The sequence below is a fragment of the Myotis lucifugus genome, unplaced genomic scaffold, assembly GCF_000147115.1.
Source record: "Myotis lucifugus unplaced genomic scaffold, Myoluc2.0 scaffold_140, whole genome shotgun sequence".
NCBI classification, from domain to species: domain Eukaryota; kingdom Metazoa; phylum Chordata; class Mammalia; order Chiroptera; family Vespertilionidae; genus Myotis; species Myotis lucifugus.
The window spans coordinates 1,784,466-1,802,131 of NW_005871188.1; the positions used below are offsets into that span (position 1 = coordinate 1,784,466).

The 17,666-nt window shown below is 40.1% G+C and overlaps 1 protein-coding gene across 3 annotated transcripts; it reads left to right on the plus strand.

The window, feature by feature from the left end:
• The first annotated feature begins 6,046 nt into the window (after nt 1–6,046).
• Nucleotides 6,047–14,859, plus strand: CLDND1 (claudin domain containing 1). Of its 3 annotated transcripts, none has more exons than XM_006094696.3 (6): nt 6,051–6,127; nt 7,196–7,246; nt 7,472–7,778; nt 10,108–10,218; nt 11,898–12,035; nt 12,201–14,859. In XM_006094696.3, the coding sequence occupies exons 3-6, from the start codon at nt 7,490–7,492 to the stop codon at nt 12,419–12,421; spliced, it is 759 nt and encodes a 252-aa protein (XP_006094758.1). In that variant the 5' UTR covers nt 6,051–6,127; nt 7,196–7,246; nt 7,472–7,489; the 3' UTR covers nt 12,422–14,859. The 3 variants fall into 3 exon arrangements, with proteins under 3 accessions (XP_006094756.1, XP_006094758.1, XP_006094755.1); XM_006094693.3 differs by having other exon boundaries at nt 6,071–6,127; nt 7,203–7,246; XM_006094694.3 differs by lacking the exon at nt 7,196–7,246 and having other exon boundaries at nt 6,047–6,127.
• The last annotated feature ends 2,807 nt before the right edge of the window (nt 14,860–17,666 follow it).

Consider the following 17,666-nt stretch of genomic DNA (forward strand, 5'->3'; position numbering starts at 1 on the left):
AGGCCCAGAAATGAGGATTTTAAAAAGATTCCCAGGTGATTCTAATGTGCAGCCAAGGTTGAGAACCACTGCTCTAGAGAAAAATATCTGGCTGCACAATTATTCTGAAGGCCTTAAATTTTCTTTCAGCATTCAAAATTGTTGGCCTGCTGATGTAAACTATGTCAAACAAATCTGAATTTCTCAGTAAATTTTAAGCCAGCTGTAGACAAAATGATTTACTTCATGATACATGGTCACTTGGAATACAGTAATTAGTGGTTGCATGCTGCGATGTGAGAATATCTAACATGGATCAACAGTATCTTGGGACCCAAGTTAAAAAACAAATTAAGTGTTTTGAGCCACAAAAGGGAACAAATAGAATTGTTCTGAGCTTTTAATAACTCAAAGAATACTAAGCTATTATAAGACAGAACCCATAATAGAAGCTGACTAGACAAAGTAAGGACGGACATTGCTTTAAATCAGCTCGGGTGTAATGGTCATTTTCAGGCTTCAAATGCAATTGACATAAATATGAGTTAATTTGTGGGAAAACGATATAGGGTTGAGCCTCGGACTGACCTGCTGGCAAAGTCACAAACAAGTCCCAGCTTAGAGGGCTCAGTCCTCTTAGCATAATTAGGCTTGACCTTAGAACACTCCCCAGGTCTTACCCGGGAAGCTAATGGGCTGAGGGAAGTGCAAGGAGTGTAAACATGGTCAAAACAGGTGAAACTCACAAGAACTGTAACTATGGTAACCACTGCCTTGTTTACCTCTGTCTATAAAAGGTCGGTTTGGCCTAAGCAGGGGTGGAAGTCCTTCCTTTTGAGTTGGACTTACTCGCCTGGTCCCCCAATATTTCCAAATTATCTCTTGTCTTTTCTCTTTCATTTGTGTGCGGCTCCTCTTCCAAACCTGAACCCTGAACCATGCAGGATGTGGAGGGAAGCATTTACGACATAATTAACAATAAAATAAGCAGTACACATAGACCAAAACTCAAAACAACATCACACATACAGCCTATAAAAAAGCAGTCTGAACAGGATGATTTAAAAAAAAAAAGAGTAAGATGTAAATATTAGTAACTGAATTACAGCATATATGCCATCTCAAGAATGGGTTTCCCCTCCAAGCTGCTCAACTTTCCTCTCCCATCCCGGCAGATAATTGCTTCCACCTTTATGTTCTCTGAGACCTTATACAACACTGTTTATGATTCATTCCACATGATTTGTTCCTTTGGTGTCTGACCTCCTGAGCTGATCATGAGCAAGTTGAAGGGAGAGACCATCCATTATCTCTCCACTGGCCTCTAGTAACTACCCAATTAAAGTCTTTTATGGACTGTCGAAGCCATTGTTTTGAACCTGTGGGTGCCAGACCACATTACCCACATGAGAGTCGCTTGGGTGCCTACTGAACTGTGGCTTTCTGAGCACAGCCCCAGATCTATTGAATCAAAATCATTAGGAGTGGAGTCTAGGACTTTATATTTAACAAACATCAAAGGTGATTCGTATACACACTAAAGTTTAGAATCACTATTCTCATTCACTTATCTTAACCAACTTCATATGTTATGCTTTGTTATTACTTTGGCTAACTTTTTAAAAAGTTTAAAAATCACCTCTAAATTTGAATTTTTTAGAAGTCTTCTTCCTTGAACTTCACAAAATTTTAGAAATTTAGACTTCAGAGCTCTTCCAATTCTGTGTCCCAGTTCCTGAGATATGTTCAGAATTGGGTCAGATGTTGAAGATGAGGAGAGAGTAAGGTTTGCTCCACAGAGAATCTAATATCATGTATCATGTGGCCATAGCTGTGACTTGCATCCTCTGCTTCACAGGTGGACTGAGGTTTTCTGTGAATACAGCCACCCCAACTGGCATTGTGATATATTTCTTCTGCTTCTTCTCTGTCAACCACTCTGGTCCCCATATTAAATAAGGACTCATCAGAATATATAGCATATAGCATAGCAGAAAGAAATCTCTGCTCATATATGCTGTCCTGATGAGCCCTATAATAAATGGCAAATGTCATGAAGCAAATTGTTTTTCATTAATTTTATCAGATGATGATATATTTTATTAGAAAAGCCCCACTCTTGTCCATTTCTTTTTTTTTTAAATATATTTTATTGATTTTTTACAGAGAGGAAGGGAGAGGGATAGAGAGTTAGAAACATCGATGAGAGAGAAACATCGACCAGCTGCCTCCTGCACATCTCCTACTGGGGATGTGCCCGCAACCAACGTACATGCCCTTGACCGGAATCGAACCCGGGACCCTTCATTCCGCAGGCCGACGCTCTATCCGCTGAACCAAACCGGTTTTGGCTCTTGTCCATTTCTTATTTGAGTATTATACAGTGTATAACAATTTAAGTAGTCCAGTTTAAGAGATCTGTTTATACTCTAAGAGTTAATGATTTATTTTTATTTTGACAGTTACTTGGAGAGTTTTCTGTAATACACTAGTAATGTAATATATCCTACCAAATTAAGTGTTACCAGGTTCCATCAACAGGGAATATAGAGCATTGAATTCATTTAATTAATTTTTTATTATAGTTGATATACAATATTATGTTAGCATCAGGTGTACAACATAGTGATTAGTTATTTATATACATTACAAAGTGATCACCCCTTATAAATCTAGTACCCATCTGACACCCTATATGGTTATTACAATATTATTTACTATACTAGAGGCCCAGTGCACAAAAATTGTGCACTGGTAGGGTCTCTAGCGGCTGCCAACTGCTGGCCAGGGCCTCCCTCCCTTCCCCCAGCAGGCCCCTGGTCGAACTCCCAGTCAAGTGGACAATTTTCATAGTACGCTTTTATTATATAGGATTCCCTGTGATGTACTTTATAGCCCCATGACTCATTTTATAACTGTCAATTTGTACTTCTTTTTAAAAATTTTTATGAGTTTATTTGATGACATGTTTATTGATTTGTTCCATTTATTTATGCATTCATTGGTTGATTCTTACATGTACCCTGACTGGGGATCAAACCCACAACCTTGGTATTTCGGGATGACATTCTAACCAACTGAGCTACCTGGCCAGGGCATTTAGTTGTAATTTTTTTTTTAAATCATCACCTGAGGATATTTTTCCATTGATTTTTGAAGAGAGTGGAGGAGAGAGGGAAAGACAGAAAGAAACATTGATGTGAGAGAAACACATTGATTGGTTTCCTACAACCAGAGCCCAAGCCAGGAAGAAGCCTGCAACCAAGGTATGTGCCCTTGACCAGAATTAAACCAGGGACCCTTTGGTCCATAGGTTGATGCTCTATCCACTGAGCCAAACTGGCTAGGGCAGTTGTAATTTTGATGTGGTTGTGAGAGGAGGTGAGCACAGCATTTTCCTACTCTGCCATCTTTTTCTTTCCTTTTTATTGAATTTATTGGGGTGACACTGTTTAACAAAATTACATAGGTTTCAAGTGCATAATTCCACAACACATCATCTGTACACTGTATTGTGTCTTCACCTCCCCAATTCAAGTCTCCCTCCATTCTACTCTGCCATCTTGAGGAAAGCCATTTTAGATGAACTTTTCTATTTGCCTTGTTCTTGTTAATATAGCTATTTTTCTATAGTGAATTGATCCAAGGAAAAATTTTATATAAGTTTTTTAGGGTGGTTGTTTATTGGAGTTGAGAGTTTGTATATATTCCTATTTTTCTTCTTTCTATACTACTAGGTTTTCCTTTCACAAGAAAAACAACAAAATTTTATGAGAAAAATATAATGTAGATATACTTTATTCAACATAATTTTTTAGTTCCTAAAATATGTGCAATTAAAAATTAATATTTAATTAGATTAGGGAATTTGGTAATTCTCATATTAAGAATTGTTTTGTAAGTACATAATATAAGCAAATAATATCTGCATATCTATATTTCGGTTGTTGGCTTATTTAAACTGTAATGTAACTGCAAAACCTGCTGAAACTAGAACCACCCTTAACAAATTAAAGCCAGAGGCCTAGTTCAACTTTGCTTTTAAATGTAAATTGCATAATCTGTACATGGTTGCCTTAAATTCTCTTTAACAGTTTATAAAAATATTTCAGTCCAACTACTGTTTTCCAAAACAACAGAGTAAGAAATGGAAGCAGACATTTAACTCTATTATTAAGGATTTATATTGCCTACCCACACAAATAAGTATAAACAGAAAACACCCAAGATGCAGAGATAAATCAGAAATATGGTTGTGTGCTTGGAGTTACTGCATACGATGGGACAGTGCAAGTCCTCTGTGCTGACTGGGCAGGATGGTCATAGCCTCTAACAGGCAGACACTTCCAGGTCCATTCTAAATTGCTGAGTGAAATGTGTTTTGTGTGTTTTCTAAGCATTCTGCAGACTTGATGGATGAAAGTGACATCCTCCTTTGCAGGTCTCCCCAAAGACAACCACCCTGAATCATGAATGCTTATGTGTGCTTGAACAGAGCTACATAAGGATGCCTGAAATCTGGTCCTGGTAAGTCTTTCCTAGTCATCTGACAGTTAGTCCAGAGGTTCATAAAACCTACTGAAATGAACAGACTCCTACCTCTATAAATGGCTTATTTTCTCCCTCTAGAGTAGAGGTTCTCAACCTGTGGGTCGCGACCCCTTTGGGGGTCGAACGACCCTTTCACAGGGGTCGCCTAAGACCATCGGAAAACACATATATAATTACATATTGTTTTTGTGATTAAGCACTATGCTTTAATTATGTTCAATTTGTAACAATGAAATTGGGGGTCACCACAACATGAGGAACTGTGTTAAAGGGTCGCGGCATTAGGAAGGTTGAGAACCACTGCTCTAGAGGAATCAGGAGCTTTTAAAGGCTGTATATCAGTGGTTCTCAACCTTCTGGCCCTTTACAGTTCTTCATGTTGTGACCCAACCATAAAATATTTTCGTTGCTACTTCATAACTGTAATGTTGCTACTGTTATGAATTGTAATGTAAATATCTGATATGCAGAATGGTCTTAGGCGACCCCTGTGAAAGGGTCGTTCAACCGCCAAAGGGGTCGTGACCCACAGGTTGAGAACCGCTGCTTTATATAATGACCCTACTTAAACATTCTAGATGTTCAACACATATTTTCCAATACTAATCTATAATAAGAAAAGCATTATATGCTAATTAGACGGGACAGCCAAACGACCTTTTTGACGAAGCCGTGGCAGCGGGGGATGAGGCAGAGGTGGTTAGGGGCGATCAGGCAGGCAAGCAAGCGGTTAGGAGCCAGCAGTCCCAGATTGCAAGAGGGATGTCTGCCAGTTTAGGGATCAGCCTAAACCAGCAGTCAAACATCCCCCGAGGGGTCCCAGATTACAAGAGGGTGCAGGCCAGGCTGAGGGACTCCCCCCCCCCCCCCCCCTGCACGAATTTCATGCACTGGGCCTCTAATAACTTAATAATTGTTTACTATGCCTCAGTCCCTGTGCTGGGCATTTTATTTTTTATTTTCTTCCTCATTCAGTACTCACAATGATCACTTTGGACAGGGGCTATTGTCAACACCCATATTTTGGAGAAAATAAAACTGAAACTTAAAGAAGTAAACTGTAATGTCACAAAGCTAGTCGGCTCACTCCAACACTCAAGTTTGGGAAGTCAGTTATTCACCCTGAGCTCAGTTCCCTTGTCTTTGAATTTGAGGTGGTATCTTCCTCTTTGAATTGTAAAACCTCCGTTATATAGGTCACAACCGATGACCAGCAGTGACCAGAGACAGTTCGCCTTAATCTGTGGACCCCAGACCTTTCCTTGTAAAATAAAAGAATCCACCAGTCCAGACCTCCCGTTTGCCTGCTGCTTTCCCTCGGGAGCTGAACTACATCCCCCACAATGCGCCGCGCGCTGCGCCGGGAATGCCGTCCGCCTCCTCTCTCAGCTCTCCCTCCGTCCCTCCTACAACTCCCACAAGCCCCCTCGGCCCCGGGCCTGGGCCTGGGCCGGGGCCAGACCTGGGGTGGAGGCGGAGGCGCGGGAGTTGTGGAGGGGGCGGGCTCTGCAGGGAAGTGCGTCAGAGGAGGCGCGGGGAGAGTAGGGTGCTGTGGTCCGAGCTGAAGGGTGAAGCTGGCGGAGCAGGAGGATGGGCGGTGAGCGAGCGGGGCCGGCGTCGCCGGGCGGGGGTCGCGTCGCCGTGCGACGTTGCCAGCGGTTTAGGGAGGGTCCCCTCCCCTGGCGCCGCTGGGGTGGGCGGGTTCTGAGCGGCCGAGCTGGGCGGGGGTGGTCCCTCGGCCGAGGGGTCTGGGGAGGGGCCTGGTCGGGTACCTGGGGCCCCTGGCCGGGTCCGCGCAGGGCTTCCCCATCCCTACCCGACCCGCGTCGACCTCACCCGGTCCCCAGGGGCGTCCGGCCTGGGAGGAGCGCCCTCCCGGTGCCGGGACCTCATTTTAAGGTCATTTGCGAGCAGGAGGATGACAGAGGGTTCAAAGGAATAGACCCCAACCCGCCTCCTGGGGTTGCCATGCATGACTGTTATTGCCCTGATCGCCCGAGTCACCCCCCAGCCTCCTGGCGCGGCCCCCGCCGTCCTGGAGCCCGTGTCCGAGCTGCTCTGTAAGGTGTGTCGGGGGCAGCCTTCGACTCGGCCCGATCCGCCTTGACTCACTTCACTGCGGCCATCGACCGCCGCCGCGGAGCCGCGTCCACGCCTTCCTGTTGCCTAGTGCACACTTTCCTCTGGCGGAGGAGAGTTCACTGAGTTTGCAGATGGGGAGGTGCAGGAGTGTCGGGACTGGGGAGAGCGCTGGGCGCGAGGAACGTGCCGGGTGAAGGAGCCTGGCTGGCTTCGCGTTCCTGGGTCGGGGCAGGTGGAGATCCAGCACTCGGCGTGATTTTGTCCTCCTCGCCGTGCTCTGCACCTAAAACAGCCTTTCTCTGTGGGCTCACAGATATCGTCCACGCCGTGTTCCTGATTCTAAACCTGGTTTTTAGGTTTCCCTCTTGAGAGGGAACGGGGAGGAGCGGATTTCCCTCCTCTGCTTCCTTTTCCTCTGCCCTTTTCACACCCCGCACCCCGACCGGGGACACTGAATGCGCTGCAGCTCGTGTAAAAACTCAGTCTGTGATTAAAAATTCACGCAGGGTGCATTGCTGACTCTGGGCATGTGTGTTGTCTGCATCTGTAACGTGTACGTCCTTTTCAGTGTTGTCTGTTTTAGTGTGCAGGTGAGAGACTAGAGAACAAGACCTCTGTCTCCATAGCGTCCTGGGTATGTGAACTTTCAATAAGTACTTTCATGCTGACTGTTGTTTTGAACTTAATTTAAAACATGCTTTTTAAAAAAAACAAACAAATAAAAAAACTTCTTCATGAGTAGACTTTACTTTAAATAGCCAAAGGATGGGAAATAAAGGGGCGATTTTGAGATCATTTCTTTCAAAATGATCTTTATTTGTCCTTGGTTGAGTCTAACGTTTCTCCAATTTTTATACAGAGCAGTGTGAATGCCAGAATGGATAACCGTTTCGCTACAGCATTTGTAATTGCTTGTGTGCTGAGCCTCATTTCCACCATCTACATGGCAGCCTCGATTGGCACAGACTTCTGGTATGAATATCGAAGTCCAGTTCAAGAAAATTCCAGTGATTTGAACAAAAGCCTCTGGAGCGACTTTGCTAGTGATGAAGCAGATGAAAAGACGTACAGTGATGTACTTTTTCGATATAACGGCACAATGGGATTGTGGAGACGGTGTGTCAGTATACCCCAGAACGTATATTGGAATAACCAAGAAAGGACAGGTATTCCTCGTTTTAAGTTCTTTATCCTTTACCTGTTCAAATAGGAATGAGGTGATATGATGATGACCCAATTATGTATAAACTGGTTTGGGAGTTCTTTCCTCAAAGAAATAAATCTGTGTTTCTTCTCTCCATACCACCTTCTACCCCCGCCTTTCATGAGTTACCATTGTATTCATAAATATTGGTTGGGTGAGTAACTGTCCTTATCTTGAGAAAGACATTTTAAATCTTTGTACTTATATACCTATTTATTAAAAGCCTTTTTATTCATCTCACTCATCATGGGGAAATAAATGGGAAAGTACAAATAAGACTTTAAACACTTAGTAACTGGTAAAAAGGACTAGTATCCAAAATCAGATCAACAAATATGAATTGATAGTTCTTTTATATGTTAGCTGTGTTAGTAGGTATTATCATTTGCCCTCTAAATCTTAGTATAATTTGACCAACTCTACATTTATATCTGTGCATATTTGAGACTGTTTTACAACCTTTTTTTAAAAAAAGATTTTTTTATTGATATTTAATGAGAGGGGAAGGGAGAGCGAGAATCATCAACATGAGAGCAGAACATCAATCAGCTGCCTCCTGCACGTCCCCTACCAGGGATCAAGCCCGAAACCTGGTCATGTGCTCTGACCAGGAATTGAACCAGCAACACTTCAGTGCCTCGGACAACGCCCAACCAACTGAACCACACCAGTCAGGACTGTTTTACAACAATCTTGATAGAGCTTATAGATTAAAGATGTACAGAAGAAAAATAACCTAAGAAATTGTCTCTCACGTTTATTTTGCAAGCATTCTTAATATTTAAAAATTTTAATTTCCAGTTATTAAAATGGAAACTTTAGAGCTCTTTGTAAGGAACAGCTTTACATTTTGTGTGTTTTTTTTAATTTGTGACTACTTCTGTTGGCCTGTTGGTGGGAATCACTGTATTCAGATCCCAGCACAACAGGCTTGAGTTGCCATACATCAGAAGATGGATGTTGTGATTTTATATGGGAAAAAAAAGTAGTTTGTAAGAGGGGAAAGTAGGTTAAAGTTTATTGTAAAACATTTAACTATTAGAGCATAGGAGTACTTGATATTTGAATTTAGCAACTATTTATCCTTCATTCAACAAATATTTATTATCTGTCTCCATATTCCAGGGCCTAGAAGTTGGGAGTACATCAGGAAAAATAAAAATAAAAATTCTTACTCTGGAGAAACTACTTACATTCTACTAATAAGGTGTGACAGGCAATAAACATAGGTATAACAGTATAAGCAATAAATAATTATATAAAATGTTAGAAGATGACACATGCTAAAATATAGCAAAATAAAGGGGAGTTGGAAAAACATGATGTTGATGGGATAAGTTACAATATTCAGTAGTATAGGCTCCAACAAAAGACACCACTTGAGTAAAGACTTGATATAGGTGAAGGTGTTGGCCGAATAGGTCATTGTGGAGACAGAGGAGATCATTTAGGTTGGAAGAAACAACTACTGAAAAGCCCTACGTTGGGAGCATGCCTAAAATAGTCAAGGACCAGTGAGGAAACCACTTGACTGGAATGGAGGGAGAGGGAGATGGGTATTCTATCAGAGACAGTACTCATGGGGTGGGAGTAGAGCAAATCATGCAGGATTCTCTAGGCATGAAGAGGACTTTGGCTTTTATGTGATGGAGTCATTGGGGAGCTTTGAGCAGAGGAGAGATGATCTGCTCATTTAGGCTGATATGTTGAATACAGGTGTCAGGCAAAGGTGGAAGCCAGGAGACTAATTAGGCTTATGCACTAATTCAGGTGAGAGATGATTGTGACTCAGACCAGGGTGGTAGTACTGAGCATTGGCTGGATTCTAGATATATTTTGAAGGTAGAGCCTCTAGGAGTTCCTGATGGAATGCATGTGGACAAGAATGACTAAACTTTCTAGGCTGAGGAACTGGAAGGGTAGAATTGTCATTACCTGAAATGGGGAAGATGGCTGGTGGAGTGAGGGAGGAAAGAAGATCAAAGTTCCTATTTATTTGTTTTTGTCCCCTGCTCCTCCTCCTTCCTAGTGTTCTTACATATCTATTCTCATTGATTTTACTGCTCCTACTTTTTTTTCCCCCCTTTCTTGTGCCCAGGTCTTAAGCCTGCCACTGAGAACTACTGGTATCTATTGGGCATTGATCCTACATGTCAGAGCTAAAGATGTTGCTGTCTCCTCTGCGAACATCTCTATCACTTTTTATTTCAGAGAATAGTTACTTGAAAGAGATTTTTTTGTTAAATGCTTAGTATTAAAACAGCAAGCAATCATTGTTATTCTTGTTCCAGAATCATTTGATGTGGTCACAAGATGCACGAGTTTCACGCTAAATGAGCAGTTTATGGCGAAATTTGTTGAGCCTGGAAACCACAATACTGGGATTGATCTGCTTCGAACCTGTGAGTACTTTGATATCAGCAGGACAGTTAGGGAAAAATAGGAAATAAGTTTGCCTTTTTACGAACTCTGATTTTGGAACAAGATGAGTTATTATATTGTGTCAACTTGAAATAAGATCTCTAACAGTGACAAACTCTGATATGTTCATAACATATTTTAGAAGTTAGGTGCACACTTACTAAATTGCAAATAGGAAGTTGAGAGAGGAAAAATAACACATTGGATGACAGAATCCAGACCCTTCAAAAGGTATTTTCAGTGAGCCCATTTAAAGAGGAAATTTAATAGGGATAAGTAATAAATTCCTGTATTTGAGTTAAACACTTCAGCTACCTGAGTTCAGTTAGGGATGTGTGAACACAGTTGACTGTAAGTTCTATATGAGTCAATTGAATGTCAGGCCTGCCCCAAGTGTTAATCCAGTCTTAGGTGATAGTAACAGAACTGTAGATGTCAAAAATAAATGAAAGTATTTATTAGGAGTATTTATTATTCCTTGAGGGTCAGACTACCCAGGAACTACTGTCTTTAGTTTTGAACCTACTTTCCAATCTATAAAGACTTATTAGAGCTTGCCTAGAAGAATGACTATGTCATGAGAAGAAACATTTAATAAAATGGCAAGTACTTAATTTTGCCTGGCAAATGCATAGGAAGAAGTTTATTTTATTTGTTTTAACAGTTTGAAGGAAAGAGAAAAACTTTTATGTAGTTCTAGAAGTAAAGCTAGCATTAGAAGGTAGATGTGGTTTGGTGTTGATATTGATACATTGCTATTAATTAAAATAATTTAAAAATGGAATAGGATGCTTTGTAAAGTCACCAGCTTTCTTCCCATGTGGTTGAAGGAATTTATGATAATTAAAACTGCCATTTATCACCCTGACCAGTTTGGCTCTGTGGTTGGAGCATCTCCCAGAGGACTGAAGGGTCATGGGTTTGATTTCCAGTTAAGGCATGTACCTTGGTTGCAGGTTCAATCCCTGGCCCTGGTGGGGGCACGGGCAGGAGGCAACCATTCGATGTGTCTCTCTCACATCGATGTTTCTCTCAGTTGATATGTCTCTCTGACATCGATGTTTCTCTCTCCACCTCCCCCTTCCCTCCCTTTTACTCTCTCTGAAAATTAGTGGAAAAAATATCTTGGGTGAGGATTTAAAAAAAACAAACACCACCAACAACAACAAATCTCCCATTTTATTGAGTCCTGGTATATACCAGATCCTCTACTTGGCACTTTATGTATACTCTTTCAACAGTTTTTTTTGTGTGTGTTTTTTTTTATCAACATTTATTGACTTGTTATAACTGCCATAGATCCTCTGAGGACTTATATTTGCTTATATGTAGAGCCAGAATGTTTTGCCTCAAATGCTGGCTCTACTAGTTTGTAGGGATGTTGGGAGGGTTAGTACACAGAGCATCTATGGAACAGTGCCTGACACTTAGTAAGACCTGTCCCGCTGAGGTCAGTAGTTGTTAACTTTTAGTGTCTTTTTACTTTTACATTTATCAGGACAAAGTGAGCATTTTTTTGAACAGTGTGCTTTACAAAACAAATCTCAATATTCCTTTCTCATTTTTGAGAAAAGATCTACGTAGAATAGGAAAGAAATTTCCATTGTGGGAAAACTGTCTGGAATTATGGTAATGTTTTTCCTCTCTTCTTTTCTTCCAGATCTTTGGCGTTGCCAGTTCCTTTTACCTTTTGTTAGTCTAGGTTTGATGTGCTTTGGGGCTTTGATTGGGCTTTGTGCTTGTATCTGCCGAAGTTTGTACCCCGCCATTGCCACGGGCATTCTCCATCTCCTTGCAGGTAGGTCTTGTCATCAGATTTAGCATTTTATCTTCTTTCTGTCTCCCTAGAGACCAAAGAGTTATAATTCTAAACATTCATATATTACTGCTCTGTCACATTGCCTGAAAATCTCTTATGGTGCTCTTACCTAGCAATGTTTTGTTTTCTACATTTTCCTCCAAGGTCTGTGCACACTGGGCTCAGTGAGTTGCTATGTTGCTGGGATTGAGCTACTCCACCAGAAACTAAAGCTGCCTGAGAATGTGTCCGGTGAATTTGGATGGTCCTTCTGCCTGGCTTGCGTCTCAGCTCCCTTACAGTTCATGGCTTCTGCTCTCTTCATCTGGGCAGCTCACACCAACCAGAAAGAGTACACCTTAATGAAGGCATATCGTGTGGCATGAGTGGGAAGCTAGCTGCTATACAATTGCCATTTTTATTATTTTTAAAGAGTAATATTTTCCCTCCCCCAATTTTTTTGAATTTAACTATTTTTTTTGCAGATATATCACTCTATCTTGAAAATCCACTTTATTTATTCACACAGTTGTTTTTTAATACAATTAAAATTTATATGCATTACTCTGAGTGATAAACAAACTAGTCTAGGGTCAGAGTCTAGACATAAGGAAATGGGTAGATACTTGGCACAAATTCTGAAAGATAACTGATAGTGGGAAATTGACCCAGAACAAGTTCTGCTGATGTCTGTTAGACTTTTCAGTAAAGTAATTATATTCACTCAACTGGAAATTTTTATTTTCGTTGGGAAACCTCATCGTCAAAACTTATGTTTACTTTGCCGTTATAGTTAGTCAGCCAGAGTTATTAATGCTGTTTTCAAAAACTTAAGCTACATAACATAGGGAAATTATCTAAGATCCTTTTTCCTAAATATTGGCATATAACTTTTATTAAGATGAAATATGGCAGCTGTTGATCTATACCGTGTCTGTCTACAAGAAAAGAGGTGAAAAATAATCTTACGTACTTGAAATTTTAACTTTGGAACTACAGGAATTCCAATTCAGCCAGATAAGAAGATTAACCTTATTTTACTTTTTTTTTTAAAAATCTTAGAGTGTCATAGGATTTTCAGTACCACCAAACATTAAAGGGGATTTTTGCTCCTTCTCCTTTAATACACCAGACTTATTACAAGAGTGCTTTCTTTTTAATACCACTTTGGATTCACAGAGTAAAATTCTTCAACTGCTATTTCTTTATTTCAACTAAGTACCATAAAGAACGTTCCACCATAAAGACCCTCTGGAGTTAGGAAAATTACCACAACCAGCTGGTCATTAACTTCCAAACATGGTCTTTATTTCTTGTGGTGAAATGATGTGCCTTTCCTTGCCTAAGTCCCTTCCTGGTGTGTATCAGCATTATTTAATGTCTTCTAATTCAGTCATTTTTTGATAAATATGTCTATAAACATTGAACTTTTAAAAATCTTATTTACTTATTTCATTACTATAGCACTTGACAGATTTTTTTTTAAAAATGTAACTTAGTGATTTCTTACAATATCCTAAATCTGTCTTTTATACAAAATAAACTTAAAAATGAGAAAAGACTCAGTTGATTTAAATCTCAATATGTTAGGATAAAGAAGTACAAGATTCTAAATGAGCATTTCTGTGGAAAATGTTTTTTTTCTTTATAGGCCTATTTTTATGCCCAGTGTTTGGCTCTGTTTTATCCTCCAAGAACTATGGGAACCTCTTAACACCCACTAGGAAATGAGAGACTCTATGTCATATGTTTCGCAGTTTTAAAATACGTTTTCAAAATAGTATTGTGATCTCTATCATACTTAATGTGGCTAGTTTTTCATAAGTTCATTTAATGGCTGTGGATTTGTGTTGTACATTAAAGACATAATCGAGTCAGTTTTGGATTTCCAGCAAAGCCAGTATTACTCTGCAGCTGATTATTGCCTATGAAATGGCTTGCTGCTCACTTTTCTTTCTCTTCCTAACTCTTGAAGTGTCATTGCCCTCCAGTCCTATAGACAGGAGAAAAGCTAAATGATCAAACAACACTTTTGGGAATAGGATTTTTAAATTGTTGAACAACAGTGCATTTTTGTGTTGGGAATTAATTTAAACAGTGGTCCCTGCTTCTTGTCACTCCAAAGTTATCTGTCACTGTCATTGTAGTCCAGAAACCCAGTCAGAACTGGCCTTCTGTGTCACAACCTCACCAGTAGCATCCTGTAATATGGAAAGCTAGCACCATAAGCCCTGGTGCTAAATGGGTGTTGTAGTTGATACTTGAAGCACATTGCAGAGTAGCTGTCATCCTCTCCTGTGAGGACTTTTTTCTGTGGAATACATAGGGCCATGTTGTTTCATTTGATATGAAAACTACGGTTTTTCAGCTGCACCATGATTCTAAAGAGGTAGAATCATATGAATTACTGATATTTGGCTACTTTTTAAAGTTAAACTAATACATAAAATGAGTGGCAAGTAAAGTCCTATTAATCTCTTTTCATCTAATCTTTGAAAGTAACCCCCAAAGTAAAAAGTTAATTTTCAGATTTTTCAGAACATGAGCTTTATGGCAACTTTAAGAAACCTGTTTTAAAATCTTAATTTTATGGTTTCTAACCTCATAACTAAGTGATGTGAATATGTTCTATATGCTTTTTAGCAAAAGACTCATTTCAAAATGTCTTAGGGATAGCCATAAAAATAGTAAAAGTTAAAACAATAAAATGGCATTATTTTAGAAGAATTTATTTGTTCAGTTAACTCTGTACTTGCTATCCATGTCATGATACACCAGAGTCTCAAGAATTTAATAGTAATATGTTAAAGTTTTACCTTCTCTAAATATTAGTGTATGTGTGGTGTGTGTGTTTGTTGGCGGGGGATAGACTTGATAAGTCACTTATAGGTGACCTGATTTAGTCACACAAGTGAGAAGAATGATATGATCATACAACAAATCAATTTAGAGTTTGTTTTCCTATCCCAAAGATGACATCACATTGTAGACTGGCAGTTAAAACTTATAATACAGATCCAGTCATCTTCAGTTGACTATAAAGTACATAATGTGAGGGCATTTTAAAATGTAACCATGTTGCCTTTCATCAGAAATGAATTAACCTGATTTGCCAGTTGCAACACTTCCCGGAGTTTCCTAGCAGCAAAAGGAGCAGGTAATGGGTGCAGTTCTGAAGATGCAGATTATTTCACAAACTGGATGCAACTTTGTCCTGGCACAGATGGGTGGAGTCTTGTCCTCCTTTCAGCTTTCTACTCATTCAGGAATAATGATTCATAGCTTGGAAAGAAAGAATTAAAATAAGGAAGCACATCTATGGACAGGAATTCTGTTGTCTGTTGCTCATCAACTGTTCCAAATACACTATTTTCATGAGATACTCCCTACCACACATTTTTCCCTTAGATCAAATGACATGCCAATGTCCTGCAAATTCACTATGTGAAAATGCTAACTTGCAAAAAGAATAAATTAGAATGATTGCTATATAGAAGTTACCATAAACATTACTTACTAGTAAACCCTCTTCAGTGCTAAAATTTCTTTTAGAAAAATTAACTCATTATTTGACGTTAACATTTACCAGTACATACTTTCAGCAAGCTTGTATAAAGCGAGATTCAATTTATATGTTTGTTTTTGCTGAGTTTAAAAATATGAAATAAGGAAAGAGTAATTCTTGTTTTGTCTCTGCTTTTTAAAATATGTGAGTTATTATTAATGCATGACCTTTCCTCCTCTGACTCTGTGCCTCAGAATGTGAACTTTACCTTACCTCTCCTGCAGCCTTTCAGCCCCTCCCAGTCTTCTAGGCTTCTGTTCGTGGTTTTCTTGACTGAGCTTGTAAGGTCATCGGTAGTTCACAAGGGACTTTGATTCTTTTATCCCCATAATCTCCATTGGCCTCTTTCTTCAGGATTCTTAGCCTTATCTTCATATGTGCTATCCAGTTTTCTTATTTTCAATCTCAAGATACCAAGAATGGCTGTTGAAAACTATAAAGCAATTCTGTTAAAAGATTGTGCTGTTTGGTGTTAGCTGCTTGACAATTTTAACCAACTCTGACTATTGATTATTACTCCCTACCACACATTTTCCAAAATCGCTAGTAGAATCTAGAATTCTTCCTTAACTTCCACAGGAGTGTATTCTTTAATGAGGGAGTATTGGAATGAATTGTTCCAGTTTCTCCAAATCTCACTTTCTCCTCCCTACAAAAAGAGAAATTGTATGATCTGATTGGAGAGATTGCTGGGATCAGGGCATCCACAAAAAGCAACAAAAAAGTGTACAGGGGTTAAATATCCAGCTCAGGAGACAATACTAAATTTGCAATCCCAGGTCTGTCACTTAGCTTTTCTGAGTCCCCCTCTTCCCATCTGTGAATGCTATCATATCTGCCTCTTGAGTTACGATGATGATTTTGTCAATAGCTCAGCTAAAAGTAGCCACTCAAAAAATGCCTCTTATGACTTGAGGCATAACGAGGGGATAGGTTACCAAGCCTATGAAGCTGTGGTTCTCAGCCTAGGCCACACATTGCAATTGCCTGGAGAATGTTTAAAAATACTTTAAAGATTCTGATCTTGTTGGTCTGGGGTGTGGCCCGATCACTGCAATTTTTTAAACCTTTCTAAATGATGCCAGTGGGATAGTTATGTTTGAGAAATATGTGTGAGAGCTATGTTTAAGATCCAGAAGTAGGATCTTGCTCTCCCAGGCAGATTGTTAGAGGGAGACAGTGGGCTCTGTCAAGCAGATAGACCTGCACAGTGCCTGCTTTCTAGAAGCCATTTCTCTCCTGTGCTTCCCAGCACTCTCTCCTGCTGATGACTGGTCGTGTGAGTCGGGCCCCATCCATCACACCCTGCTGGCTGGAGATGTGTTGAAGAGTCTACCTGCAGACCCAGTACACTCCAGTGGCTGGTCTGAAGGTTCAGATTTGGCAGGAGGGAACAGGAAGCCTTGTTTGTTTTGGCTTCAATTCCAAATTACTTTCTCTAATCCAGCACTTTCAGGGACCCTGTAGCTGGTGTGATTAGCCTCCATAAAGTATATGAAAACTTTGATCCCTGACTGCTTTTCGGTTCATTGCATTCCTACTCTTTTGGTTAGAACCAGTAAGGAAGGACACACGCATAAGTGATTGACATTAACCTCTACACAAGCCAGAAATTTCCTGAGAATGGACATAGAAAATGAGATAAACAGTATCTGCCTTGATAGGTTATTGTGAGGGTTAAATAAGAAGGTACACAGATCCTGAAACGGAAGAGCTCAATAAATGTTGGGTTTTATAATGCAGAGGCTAAGACAGCACACAGGGAGGAGCAGGCCTTTGCCTGGCCGGTGTGGTCAGGCTCTAGTACATGCAGGGATTGGAGCTGTGGTGGCTTGTCATGTGGCTACACACCCACAGGGATTAGAGCTGGGGCTGGTGCTACATTATCGGGTGAGTCTAGTTTCTAGTTAAGGTTCATTTCAAAACAGACAGCTTAATTACATGGGATTTTTAGTCAAACTTGCTAAAGGTTGTGCTTTTTGAAAAAAAAAAAAAAAGCTTGTGTTTTTATCCTTTTTCTCAAACAGGACTATACAAGTGTGGGATTTTTGGTCTTTTGATGGTTT